This window comes from Panthera tigris, chromosome D4 (genome assembly GCF_018350195.1).
Source record: "Panthera tigris isolate Pti1 chromosome D4, P.tigris_Pti1_mat1.1, whole genome shotgun sequence".
In the NCBI taxonomy this organism is placed as follows: Eukaryota; Metazoa; Chordata; class Mammalia; order Carnivora; family Felidae; genus Panthera; species Panthera tigris.
Window position 1 is genome coordinate 14,118,275 of NC_056672.1, and position 14,069 is coordinate 14,132,343.

Genomic DNA, 14,069 nt, shown 5'->3' on the forward strand with positions numbered 1-14,069 from the left:
CCTAAGATTACAGCCAATTATAACCGGCTCACATGCTATTTCTGGCAAACTAAAAATATCCAGGTTTTTTTTTTTTTCATCTATAAACTCCTGACAAATCCAATTTCATAATCCTATCAATGGCTTTCTATTGTGTCTAGGGTAATGATCAGGGCCCATGATACCATGTATGATTGTGCCTCTAACTAATCTGCCAGCCTCATCTTTATGCCATCCATTCCCCTTGCCCTCTGGGCAGTCTTTTTACATTTTAAATGCACTATCCTTTCTTTAGGCTTCCATATACTGTTCCCTTCAGGCAGCAAGGATTTCCCTTGGCCACCATGTTTAATCATTTCTTAGTCATCCTTAAAGCTCAGATCAAAGATCACTTCTTTGTCAAATTCTTCCTTGCCCTTCCCACCATGTTCCCCTCCCAAGAGTACCTTTTACCTATTATATATAAGCTACAAATATCCTTCAGCCCTTATCCAAATAGCAATACTTGTGCAATAAGGTGTCTGTGTCCTTGGTTACATACACCATGAAGTCTATGAGGACATGGTTGACTTCCATCTTTATCTGGCACAGGGTTCTACATGACTGAATAAACAGTTGTTGAATGAATGAATGAATACTGAATTGGTATGATCAATATTTTAAATTTAACAGGTAATCAAAGAAAACACTTAGCTACACTTTGGTGTTTATGTTGTACAAAAATAGGAATTGTACAGGCTCCATTAACAATCTTGAGAAGCAAAAAATTCTCTCCAAAAAAAGAAGTAATGATAAAATTTAGAAAACTACAGAACTACGTTCTATTAAGATGAATGGTAATTTTTTCCCGACTTGATGGTAAGGGATGGGAAACATGGAAGAAGGCAAACAGGCACAGCTGGGTGGTATATTTGTTGTTTTACTGTTAATTTGACACATCTGAACCAAAGCATTCACAATACTTGATATACTTTGAAGAGAATCATATACTATAGTCTTAGACATAACCACAGAACAAGCAGAACAATTAAAACTACATAAGGCCTTAAAATATATCCACAGTGTGTATTATTTCAATATTCATTCATTTACAAATTAGACTACATACCATTAATTTTATTTTTATTTTTCTTTCATTGTTTTATTCAGGCAGGATTCATTCAAGGAAAGGCAACTTAGTTTTTGTGTGTGAGCTTTGTTTTTTACTACATTGGTTAATATAAAAGTTATGAATTAAATGTTCTCTTATCTCCTGTATCAGGAGTGAATCCATGAAATTCTCAGATAGTAATCTAAAACAACAGGTCCTATTAAAAATAGCCAAAGTGAAAAATGACCAAATAGCCAGCCTGTTTGTGGTCTTGAAGAACATCTAACGAACGGACTCTCAGGTTTTCTTATAATGGAGAGTACAGCAATTCTATGAGATTAGTCAAAATTTAAAACAACATTGCATACAAAATCATTCTTGAAGCTCTAAATGCCTTTTAAAAAACAAAAATGAGAATTTTAAGTAGTTGCCTCATAGTACCAAACCTATAAATCAGAACTAGTTAAAATTCAGTGCTATCATGACTTCTCATTTACAAGGTAACTAGTTGGTAAATTAATAGATGGCATAAAAATTAAGACTTACATCATTTGTTTTTTAAGGAGAAAATGTATGATAACCAGAGAATACAGAAAATTCAATGTATTTTACAATAAAATAAGTGTTTAAACCTTTATCCCTGTACAACAGGGCTTAGGTCATCTCTAGTGAACTTGCACATTTTCATACAGTTTATTCTATTATGAGTACTTGAATTGTTTTAGATATACAGCTTTTTATTGAAAGAATATTACATTTGTATACCTGGATAAGATTTAGTACATTGAGATGTTTTAAAAATATTTATAAATCTGTTTCTGATATGCAAAAGCATTTGGCAATACTTTTACAGCATTTGATTTTATAGAATTAAAATTTCATACAGTACTCATTTTGATGTTTAAAAAAAAATTCACAGAAAAAATATAAATTACACAGCTTGACTGCATGATACTGTTATTTCCAGTTTCTAGTTCTGGTAATTAAAACCTTCATTAAGTCTGTTAACAAATCATTACCTGTACAATTATGAAGGCAACTGACATGATTTGCAAACAAAACCTTCAGGTTTTATGTTATTTACCAAAGAGTGCAGTTCAGCAAGGAAAGAAAACCCAGTATGCAAATTTACAGAATATTTTACAAATTTACCAGTTCCTGTGACACAAACTGTTTCAACCTTTCGAGGTACTGTCCATAAAGTTCCACATCATTGTGACCTGCCCCTTCAACCCACAGAGGCTCCACAGGTCTTTGGCAACGCTCGAACAATGCGAGGCCATGTGAAAAGTCAATGACTTCATCTTCAGTCCCATGAATTATTAATACTGGGGAGGTTATCTTAGAGATTTTGTCAATGCTGTAAGAGAAGAGAAGGCAGAAGGAAGTCAACGAATTATCTATGAAAAGAAACGTAAAACAAATTCTCTTGTGCCATACCGAATACCAAAATAGTCTTTGAATCAAAACAGAAGAAACAGATGCCTCTTGGATTTCAAATAAGATTTAGAAGTCACTTTACATACTCCTTTTCTTAAGATTATCTGAGGAAGCTAACTTTAGGCACTTCTGTTTCAGGGGAATCATTCAATAGTTACTGTTAGCCTCCTGTACCTTTCTACAATATTGAGCACAAAGAAAACTTAGTTTGGAAGAAGAGGAAACTAAGGACCATTCAAACATATGCTAACTTTATACCTCCCCGCACTCGTATTTTTTTCTGCCTCTTAATCTACTAAAATGACAACAAAATGTTTTTTTGTCTTGTGGCATCAACTCCCTGAAATAGGGAGAATATAAAAAAATACATAATTTTGGAGCTGGGTAACAAATTAAAAGTATAAGAGAAAACCAATTTTAAGAGGATAGAAGATAAAGTGAAGACACAACCCAATTTATACCACCGCATACACCCGAAGGTCAGAAATTGATATGGGGATGAAGGCAGGTGATGGGAGTCTACAGAATCTGTTCAAAGTTTGTTTAGCTCAGAGGCTGACTCGGGGCTCGATCCTTTGAACTGAGAGATCCTGACCTCAGCCGAAATTAAGAGTCGGACGCTTCACCGACTTGAGCCACTGAGGTGTACCCAGAGGGGACTTTTAGAAAGAATCTTTGTTGAAGACCACATCCACTTTAAGAGGAAAGATACAGAAAATAGTGACATGGGGTGGGATCCCCAACTAACTGATATGAACAGATCCCTGTATAGTTAAGCTCAGTCAACAAGCCTTTGTCACCTGCTTCAGGTCCACTCTTTAGTTCCTCTCTTACACATGAACAGACAACGAAGAATTATCAGATATCAGAGAACATTTTAAATATCAGAGATCAAAGCAATTTTAAAAAGGCAACATTGAGACATAAGCTACACAAAGAACTCTTACAAACAAATTTTAAAACTTAAAATTATGACCTTTTTCAGACAGTTTGCAGTTAAGTGCTGCTTTCTTTGTTGGTGTAGCAGAAATTCAAGAGAGGGCTGGACAGAGAATATAAGCTGGCAACAGCATTACCCCAAATACTCCCTACCATTCCTACTGTTCAGTTAGAAGCAATATAATGCACATACCTTCCAATAGACTATTCTCTAAAACAAAAACCCTGAATTAATGTAAAAACAAAACCCTCTCACAGCTTGCTCTGGTGATAAGATCTTATGCTCCCATCATTAGCTTCCCTACAAAAATGACCCCTTACTGGCTAATGATGAAAAATTTGCTTTTGAAATGACCTTCGTTGTTTTTATGAAGAAGCAAGTGAGGACTCTGGCCTTGGGCCCATCTATCATTCACAAAAAAATTCTTTGTATAGCTGCCAGTTGGGGAAAAGAAGCGAGACTGAAATTTGCCAGCTTCTCACTTCTTGCCTTTGCCCTCTGAGAAAAAAGGGCCATCCATTTTTTCCCAATTATTAAGAGGAGCTGGAGGAATTTCCATTTATCTTGTCTTGAGAAGCAGAAGTAGTTCTTTCAAATTTGTATAATACTGTGTGTTTGCAGACTATGCAGTGGCAACACGTTTAAAAAAAAATTGTTTTAGTGTTTATTTTTGAGAAAGACAGAATGCGAGCAGCGGAGGGGCAGAGTGAGAGGCTGACACAGAATCCGAAGCAGGCTCCAGGCTCCGAGCTGGCAGCACAGAGCCCGACGCAGGGCTCGAACTCACAAACTGTGAGATCATGACCTGAGTTGTAGTCCATGCTTAACTGACTTAGCCACCCAGGTGCCCCAATACTGTTTTTTTTCTCATGTTTTTATTTTATTTTTGAGAGAGTGAGAGAAAGACAGCAAGCTGGGGAGGGGCAGAGAGAGAGGGAGACAAGAGGATCTGAAGCAGGATTCGTGCTGTCAATGCAGAGCCCAATGTGGGACTCGAACTCACGGTGAGATCATGACCTGAGCCAACTGGACGCTTAACTGACAGAGCCACCCAGGTGCCTCTAGGATGGCAATACTTTATTCTTAAGACTCAACTTGTTTGCAATTCACTTCTTTTGTAAATCAGCTATCCTTAATTAGACATCATTCACTAATTTTTATGCACACGTGTCTCATTTCTCCTCTACACTTCCACTCTTCCAGTATCATGTCTCACTGAATTGTATCATCCACTAGCAGCTCAAGTCAGAACCTTAGGAATCAAATTCAAGTTCTCTTGTTTTGCATCCTACATTCACTGTGACATGCAGTTCTGTCAATTTTATTTCTCAAATTATCCCCTTATCTCTAATACTATTGGTGCCACTCTCTGGGGTGTGAGGCCCTTAGCACTTTTCACCAGGGTTACAACTGCTCAAACATTACACCCTCCTGACTGGTCTCCTGCCACCATCCTCTTCAAAAACTAGTTTTTCACAATTTCTATAATATGTGTAAAATAGAAGCTCATGGCTGAATGAATCATATTATGGATTCCTAAGTGATGAAAAAAATTCCCGCAAGATTTCTTTGAATTAATTTGGAATATCGATACTTACTTTGGGAATGCATCAAAACAGTAGGTCTTCTTGGTATCAGGAAAAGCGACTCGCATTCCCGAGGTCAAAGGAGAATGAAGAATAACAGCAGCACTCTCATACCGAGCAGCGAGATCCACAGATGGTACTGTCCCTATACTTTGGCCATATATAATCACATTTTCAGGGCGAATGCCATATCTACAAAGTTCAGGAGTTAAAAAAAAAAAATAAAGTGGAGAGTTGGACTGGTATGAAATATTCAATCATTTTCTAGGGACTTAATCTTATAATAGAATGACTCAGAATGAGACCATGTCAACAAATTTATATTTAAAATATACACTTTCTTAGCCATCATTATCATATTTAATGCTATAATAATATCTGTATTCTTAGCATTTTTCATCTGTTTCATCTTTTAGAAAAATAATGGCTGAGGTCTTTTAAAATTTTAAACTTAATTCATTATATCATTTATGCAATTCAATGTGGCGTATTTTTTACTAAATGCTGAACATATTGTATCATTGATATTTTAATGGGTTGACACTTCATAGACATGTACCATCTATCTTCCATTCAAAGTAACAAAAAGTTCTTTGTCTAGATATTAAAAGTGGCTCATTTTATTTTCTGAAGCCAGTCACAGTGATGAAAATCTTGACATACAGTTACTGTATGTTATGAATAAAAAATATGTATCATTTTAGCCAAAAGCAAATTACTACTTTTCCTGAAATTTGCCTTTATTTGCTCATAGAAATGGACTAATGATTGGAAAGATAAACAGATGAATGAGAATTCCAAATGCCTTATGATTCAGTTAATTATGAATAGACTTCATGCTAAAACCTCAAGAGAACTGCCTTACCCCCTTTAAAAATGCTGCAGATTTAAATGTATCAACTCACTGATTCAGTATCAGGTATATACTATGCTTCAAGCACTGTTTACTGCCTATAGTACAATTGTCCCAACTGTAAAGTACTCCAAGCAGAGTGGAGGTGCTACGGGAGCTAATAAATACAGAATTAAGGGTTAGAGTGAGATCAAACATGCCCTTCCACTCTAGAAATCTGAAAGAAGTCACTTCTGGATGGGAAGGGCCACTTGCACAACAGCCTCTGGTCTTCTGAAAAGGTAATGGAGCTTTTCAAGTATCGGAACACAAAAAAAATAGCAAGACAAACCCTACGTGCTTCCTCTGGCCCTTTCCAGGGGTGCAAGACTCTGAATCATCCAGGTAATAATGACCATCCATAATTTCTTCCAATCAGTCCTATGTAAGCATTTGGATATGTCCCAGAGGTTGGACATATCTACTCCAGACTGACTCCAAATGTAAATAAACTCAGAAAACCCTTTTCTTTAACAAGACCTAGCTGCACATATTTCAAACAGTGAAGAAATTTTATGAAAATGAACATTTGCAGCACAGCATTAACTCTTGAGGCTGTAAGGCTGCCGTTAGCTGAATCGCAGCACTGTTGGTGGCAACTATGGATTTTAGACTAATGCTAGCAATGGCAAGGCTCCAGAGTAGAAGCAGCTGCCAGTTTAGCAGAGAATTCAAAGCAATAACAGAATTTCAGAACAGTACAAGTTAGAAAGGACTTCAGAGACCATTTAATCTAGTTCAGCTGCTTCCTGAGCAGATGTTCAAAGTCAGAGTAAGTCAGAGGCAGATCTATAATTAGAACCCAGGTACCCTGACTCTCAGTCCAGTGCCTTTTCCATTATAGCACGCAGATAATGAATTCAAAGACTATTGGACTATTTAGAAATGTATCTATTCTGCTCTTGTTCCTCATTCATCAAGTATGCATGATCATTAAGTATGTTTAAAATTGTTTTTTAACATTTACTCATTTCTGAGACGGAAAGTGAGCGGGGGAGGGGCAGAGAGGAAGATACACAATCTGAAGCAGGCTCTAGGCTTAGCCGTCAGTATAGAGCCCAACGCGGGGGCTCGAACCCACAAGCTGTGAGACCATGACCTAAGCTGAAGCCGGATGCTCTGCCAACTGAACCACCCAGGCGCTTCAATCATTAAGTATGTTTAAAAAGATTAATTAATCAAGACTAGAAATCATTTCATAAATATTTCTTCAAATTGAAATCAGACAAGATGCAAAATAAAAGTTAACCACTTACAAGAGTGGATTTTTTTTTTTTTAACATAGGCAGAGAACACTCTATTGGATTCTAGTGTGTTTTGGTTGAATAAGTTATCTTTTCATGTTTTTGAGAAGCACTAACAATAAAGGCTATCTGCTTTAACTTAGCATCCTTAAAAATTGTACTAATCCACTGAAGTTGTACTTTAAAAGAGTTATATCTCAATAAATCTGTTATTAAAAATATCTATTATCATACTTTCCTGACAGGTATTATACTCCATTCAATTGGCTGGGTCTGGAAAGTGCGCACTCATTTATTTTGGTTTGTAGGACTGAGACGATTTTGACTTTGGTCATTTAAGGCAGTTTTTAAGTTTATAAATTTTTATCATTCCCTGCCCCCTCCCCAACTATTTATTTCTTATACTACTTATCTATTTTTTCCTACTTGTCAGGTATGTTTTCATATAATTGCAAATGATTTAAGAATCCCCTTTATATGGACCTCAGAGACTATAGTTTTATTGTATCTTAGAGTAAATGTTTCTTTTTTTAAAAAAAAATTAAATATTTTGCAAGAGAGAGCGAGCATGAGCGAGTAACGGAGGGGCAGAGAAAGAGGGAGAGAGAGAATCCTCAAGCAAGTTCTGTGCCATGAGGACAGAGCCTGATATGGGGCTCGAACTCACAAACCATGAAATCATGACCTGAGCCAAAACCAAGAGTTGGATGCTTAACCCATTGAGACCCCCAGGTGTCCCAAGGAATAAATGTTTCTAAAGGTATTTTCTAACAAAGGTTATGCCTGCTAACAAAATTGAGGTTCTAATGGAAACCATTAATATTTAAACATTAAATTAGAAATGGTAAATTTTCTTTAAGTCCTTTAGCTTTAGTCTAAAATACTTTGGGGAAGTCAGGCAGCTTTTCAGGAGGTAATATGAAGAATAACTTGAGCTCAGGTATCTTTATTTATTGTACATGAACCATTTGATTAAAAAAAAACACCTTAAGTCTACAAAACTGCAATGTATTTCATGAAAAATTTCTAAGTATCTTGGTGATTAGGAAAGATTAAAGCAATTTCTAGTTCCCAAAAATGTATTGTTATAACCAAGGAATAACTGACATGATAAGAAAATCTGCTTAAATGATTTATCATAACATTACCTTTTTTTTTTTAGCTTAAGATCATCTCTCCAAATTTTATTAGTCCAGAATGTAAAGTAAAAAATCTCACTTTTACAGAATGAATACTTTAAAAATAGTTCCAATAAGGTATCTTTGAGTCACATTGTCTAAGAGATTGTTATAGAAAATAACGCAAACTCAGGACTCAGGCTTACAATTCACCAAAACAATCCAGTCTCTTACACTCTTAAGTAAATGATTAGCTAATCAGTGTTTATTCAAATCAACATTTTTTCTTTATTTTAGAGAGAGAAAGTGCAAGCAGGGAAGAAGGGCAGAGGGAGAGAGAGAATCTTAAGCAGGCTCTACATTCAGCACATAGCCTGATGTGAGGCTTGACCCACAACCCTGGGATTGTGACTTCAGTTGAAATCCAGAGTCAGACGCTCAACTGACTGAGCCACCCAGGTTACTCTGAATAAAGATTTTTATATCACACTCTAGTAAGTTTATAAAACCAAAACTTGTCATTGGCTTAAATTTTAAAGAAAATCACCCACGGGCACTAACAGACACAAATTAGATCTGTGTAAAAACTTTACGCTGTTTGTAAAAATTTTTAATTACATTCTAAGAGCTTAACTCTCCACAGGTATATTTTGGTACATATAATCTCTATTTACTACTTCAAAACATGTTATGTTATAAAAACTACTTTTATTCTTTTTTTATATAAAGCAATTTCAATTAAACATCATAATAAATGTGGAAAATACTCCCAATCACCATTTACCTTGTCCTAAGAGCAAGCCAAGCAGCTTCTATATCTGCATAGAGGTTTTTCTCCGTTGGTTTCCCAGAACTTGCGCCATATCCAGAATAATCATATGAGAATATATTACAATTAATCCGTGATCCCAGTCCTATGTAAAAGCTGCTCATCTGACCAAGATCAACAGCATTTCCATGTGAGAAGAGTAAAGTGTACTTGGCATTGGGTGAACAGCGCACAAACATGCAGGCAATTCTGTTGCCTTTACTGGTTCTAGTCATGAAACACTCAATAGCATCTTTTTCCCTAGAAGAGTACTGCCAGTCTGCTCGTTCTGATAGGTGTAAAGTCCAGCGGCTTCCACTTTCATCACACATCAGTGTATATGTTGGATCAGGTGGCAAAAATGCTAATTTTGAAGCAATTTTCCCAGGGCAAGGTGGACAGCAGAAGAGGCAACATAACTCACTGAATGAAAGATTATTCATCTTCTGAAAAAGAAAAGGAGACAGTAAATGTTTTAATTACTAAATATGGATTCTGCATTTGCATACAATAGAAGGTTAAAACAGAGACACCAGTAAATTCTACTGGTGTTCAGTGTCTACTATTATTTCAAGAATCCTCTGCCCAAACACATTTTTTGGCATCTTTCTAGAAATAATTTAAATCCTGTGGTGAGGCAAATTTTCCTGACCAGGAGACACTCAAACAGTATAGGATGTTTCAAATAGTAGTTATTATATATTATAATATTTAACCAAAACATGAAAATATGAAGAGTAGAGGTGATATTTGTTACTTCTCCACCGATAACAACATAGGAGGTGTGAAGTATCATTAGAGTAGCGCACAATTTCTGGGTTAACTTAGTGAAAATTCTCAGAATCTCAGGGAGAAGCTAGATATTTAACATGATAGAGTGAAGATATAACAATATTGCATGTATTATTCCTTTTTAGTGCTTACAATTTGTCAGGCATGGGCTACATATTCTATGTGTTTTAATTCTCAAAACAACTCTGTATGTCAATCTAAGAAACCTATACAAGATTCATGCAGCCCAGATCTGACACCAGACTCAACCACTGTCTTTCACCCTGGGCTACACTGCCTCAGAGGCTCAGAAAACTATGTCTCAGAAGCCTGTTGTTTTAGTCATGGTGCCAGGGGCGCAAATCATGTATAAGACTTTGAAATATGTCTGTATGTAATTACTGCCCAAATTTAAAAGGCTACAATATAAAGTCCATTATGGAAAAAAGGTAAAATCTGCTAAAATTTTCTCCTCTTCTATGGTTAGATTGGAAGGAGTATAAGATTTGAAGTCAGAGAGAGCTGGGGTGGAATCCCAACTCTATCACTTACTAGCTGTTTGCCCTTGGGTAAATTATTTATTTTACAACCTTCACTGTCTTCATAAGTAGACGAAGCTAATACCTTCACTGAACAGAGTGATTGTGAAGAACAAATACAATGCTTATAGTTTTTTTTACTACAGATATAGGTGGCACACTTAAGGATGGTCCACCTTCCCCTGTCTTTTTAAAATATTAATATTTTTAAAGTTTCTAGCTGATATTAAGCCAGGAACAAAACTAGAGTAATTAATACTTGTTTCCCTGCCAGCATTTCTTTCTATCTTGTCCTTTCTCAAATTCCTATCCTTTTTAGCAACAGGTGACCATTGCTTAGTTCCAGGAAGAAGGCATTCAAAACACCTTCCAGAGATCTGGTGACACGTAATTTTTTACAAAAAAAAATCTAATATAAGGACAGAAAAAAATGTCTACCATACCATTATGCCAAATGTAATTACATAAGAGAAGAAATTACCTCAAGAGACTGACTAAAGTAGTGAGACTATTCAGAAAGAAAGAAATGACCTTTATATCCACTACTCAATCAAAATTCAAAATCTAGTTTATATGCTCAATACGAATATACTGATTTCCCAAAATCTAATCCATATGCTCAATATACATGTGTTAATTTCCCAGTGTAAACTAATTAGGTAGAGAGAATAAGAAACAGCACAGATAGAGAAACAAGGATAGGAGAGATTAAAAAAAGCTCTCTAAAAGAGGAGTAAGAGAAGGGCAGAAGAGTGTCTGCTGGATATTAGAAAACACTTTTACTTGCTATTCTACCTTTATTTCCTTTTCAACCTTCAAAACAAATAAAGCCTGAAGGGAAAATAGTCTGATAGAACAGAAATGACAATGAGGTATCATCTTTAGTGGTAGCTCTAATTGGCTCCCTGAAATATTGTACTCAGAAGCATTTTGAGGGCATGCCCAAGGCTTGGTAGGCAAAGAACGTGTAATAAACTAGTTATGTCTACTATAGAATTCGGCTATGAATTAACCTGGTCATGAGGATACAGGACCTGGTGAAGAGGATGGCAAGAAAGAAAGCTCAAAGGGTCAGTTCGAGAGGGGACAACCTAGGGAAAAAAACAAAAAGATGAGGTTGGGGGCACCTTGGAGTCGGTGAGGTGTCCAACCTCAGCTCAGGTCATGATCTCACAGTTCAAGCCTGCTTCAGATTCTGTGTCTCCCTCTCTGTCTTCCCCTCCCCTGCTCATGCTCTGTCTCTCTCTGTCTCAAAAATAAATAAAAACATTAAAAAAAATTTTTTTTAAATTTCTATCAAGAATAAAATGTTTTTCCTCAGTAATTTGTTTAGTTCTGATTATATTAAGGTTATTTGTTTTACTTATACATTTTTTTAAGGAAGTCTATGTTGCTCTCTCATTCCTGTTATTAGAAAAGTGGTAATTTGCAAGTTATTTGGTGGATACCAGTTATCTGGTTTAGGGCAGCAGAGGAAGGAATAGTTTCTGCCACCACCATTAAGAAGGTCAGGTTGTCCTTTCATTAGACTAGACCCTGGCACTGCACCTTTTCTCCTGCTTCTCTCCTTTGGTGTTCATCCCCAGATTTATTTCAAAATTACTTTTTCTTAACTTATTTTCAAGAGAGAGTGAGAGCACAAGCCTGGAGGGGCAGAGAGAGGAGAGAGAGAATCCCAAGTAGACTCTGGTCTGCCAGCACAGAGCCCCACACGGTGCTCAAACTCACAAACTGTGATCATGACCTGAGCCGAAATCAAGAGTCACGGACGCTTAACCAACTGAGCCACCCAGGAGCCCCTCTTGATAGGAATTTTAAAAATCATTGAAATATCTTGCTAAATTTAGATAATTTTAAGTCCAGTGTGTTTTATGTAAAAATCATCTGAGTAAAAAATGTATCATTTGCCAGTTATTTCTTGGCAACAAAATCTTGAGGAGACAAAGCAGTGAATAATGATAAACATCTGAGAGTACACAACAGCCATAAAAGACAAACAACAAATTAAGTAATTTAGAGCAGAACTTTTAGACCAGACATAACAAAGATTTAAAATAGGGTACCTGGCTGGCTCAGTCAATGGAGCATGCAACTCTTGATCTTACAGTTTTAAGTTCAAGTCCCACGTTGGGTACAGAGACTACTTAAAAATATTTTTAAAATTTAAAATAAATTAAAATAAACCTGTTAAAAAAAAAAAAAAAAGAACAGGAAAAGACCTATCTGACCTCAGCCGTAGCAATCTCTTACTCGACACATCCCCAAAGGCAAGGGAATTAAAAGCAAAAGTGAATTACTGGGACCTTATGAAGATAAAAAGCTTCTGCACAGAAAAGGAAACAACCAACAAAACTAAAAGGCAACCAACAGAATGGGAAAAGATCTTTGCAAATGACATATTGGACAAAGGGCTAGTATCCAAAATCTATAAAGAGCTCACCAAACTCCACACCCGAAAAACAAATAACCCAGTGAAGAAATGGGCAGAAAACATGAATAGACACTTCTCTAAAGAAGACATCCGGATGGCCAACAGGCACATGAAAAGATGTTCAACGTCGCTCCTTATCAGGGAAATACAAATCCAAACCACACTCAGATTATCACCTCACGCCAGTCAGAGTGGCCAAAATGAACAAATCAGGAGACTATAGATGCTGGAGAGGATGTGGAGAAATGGGAACCCTCTTGCACTGTTGGTGGGAATGCAAATTGGTGCAGCCACTCTGGAAAGCAGTGTGGAGGTTCCTCAGAAAATTAAAAATAGACCTACCCTATGACCCAGCAATAGCACTGCTAGGAATTTATCCAAGGGATACAGGAGTACTGATGCATAGGGGCACTTGTACCCCAATGTTTATAGCAGCACTCTCAACAATAGCCAAATGATGGAAAGAGCCTAAATGTCCATCAACTGATGAATGGATAAAGAAATTGTGGTTTATATACACAATGGAATACTACGTGGCAATGAGAAAAAATCAAATATGGCCTTTTGTAGCAACGTGGATGGAACTGGAGAGTGTGATGCTAAGTGAAATAAGCCATACAGAGAAAGACAGATACCATATGTTTTCACTCTTATGTGGATCCTGAGAAACTTAACAGAAACCCATGGGGGAGGGGAAGGAAAAAAAAAAAAAAGAGGTTAGAGTGGGAGAGAGCCAAAGCATAAGAGACTGTTAAAAACTGAGACCAAACTGAGGGTTGATGGGGGGTGGGAGGGAGGGGAGGGTGGGTGATGGGTATTGAGGAGGGCACCTTTTGGGATGAGCACTGGGTGTTGTATGGAAACCAATTTGACAGTAAATTTCATATATTAAAAAAAAAAAAAAAAAAAAAAAAAAAGAATACTTGGGCTGTGTCTCTTGATTTCAGCTCAGGTCATGATCTCACAGCCCTGAGACTGAGCCCTGCGTTGGGCTCCAAGTTGGGTGTGTAGCCTGCTTAAGATTCTCTCTCTCCCTCTCCCTCTGCCCCTCCTCCTGGCATGTGCTCTTTCTCTCTCTCAAAAAGAGAGAGAGAGACAGACAGACAGACAGACAGACAGTACTTAAAGATGAAATGCAAAAGTGTCCTAAAGAAAAATCCAACTGGAATCCCGGATATAAACAAATCAGTATCTAAAATAAAGAACCTGATGGATTGGATACAAGAATCAA

At 36.7% G+C, this 14,069-nt stretch overlaps 1 protein-coding gene across 5 annotated transcripts in view; it reads right to left on the minus strand.

Annotated features, from left to right (window-relative positions):
- Positions 1-878: 878 nt before the first annotated feature.
- Positions 879-14,069, minus strand: part of ABHD17B (abhydrolase domain containing 17B, depalmitoylase) — a 53,112-nt gene continuing 39,921 nt past the window's right edge. For all 5 annotated transcript variants that reach the window (XM_042963843.1, XM_042963844.1, XM_042963845.1 and 2 more), the window contains 3 exons: positions 9,074-9,543; positions 5,048-5,227; positions 879-2,429 (listed from right to left, as the gene is read on the minus strand). In XM_042963843.1, the coding sequence (XP_042819777.1) occupies positions 2,210-2,429; positions 5,048-5,227; positions 9,074-9,540 (867 nt within the window). In that variant the 5' untranslated portion in view covers positions 9,541-9,543 and the 3' untranslated portion in view covers positions 879-2,209. The remainder of the gene's footprint in view (positions 2,430-5,047; positions 5,228-9,073; positions 9,544-14,069) is intronic.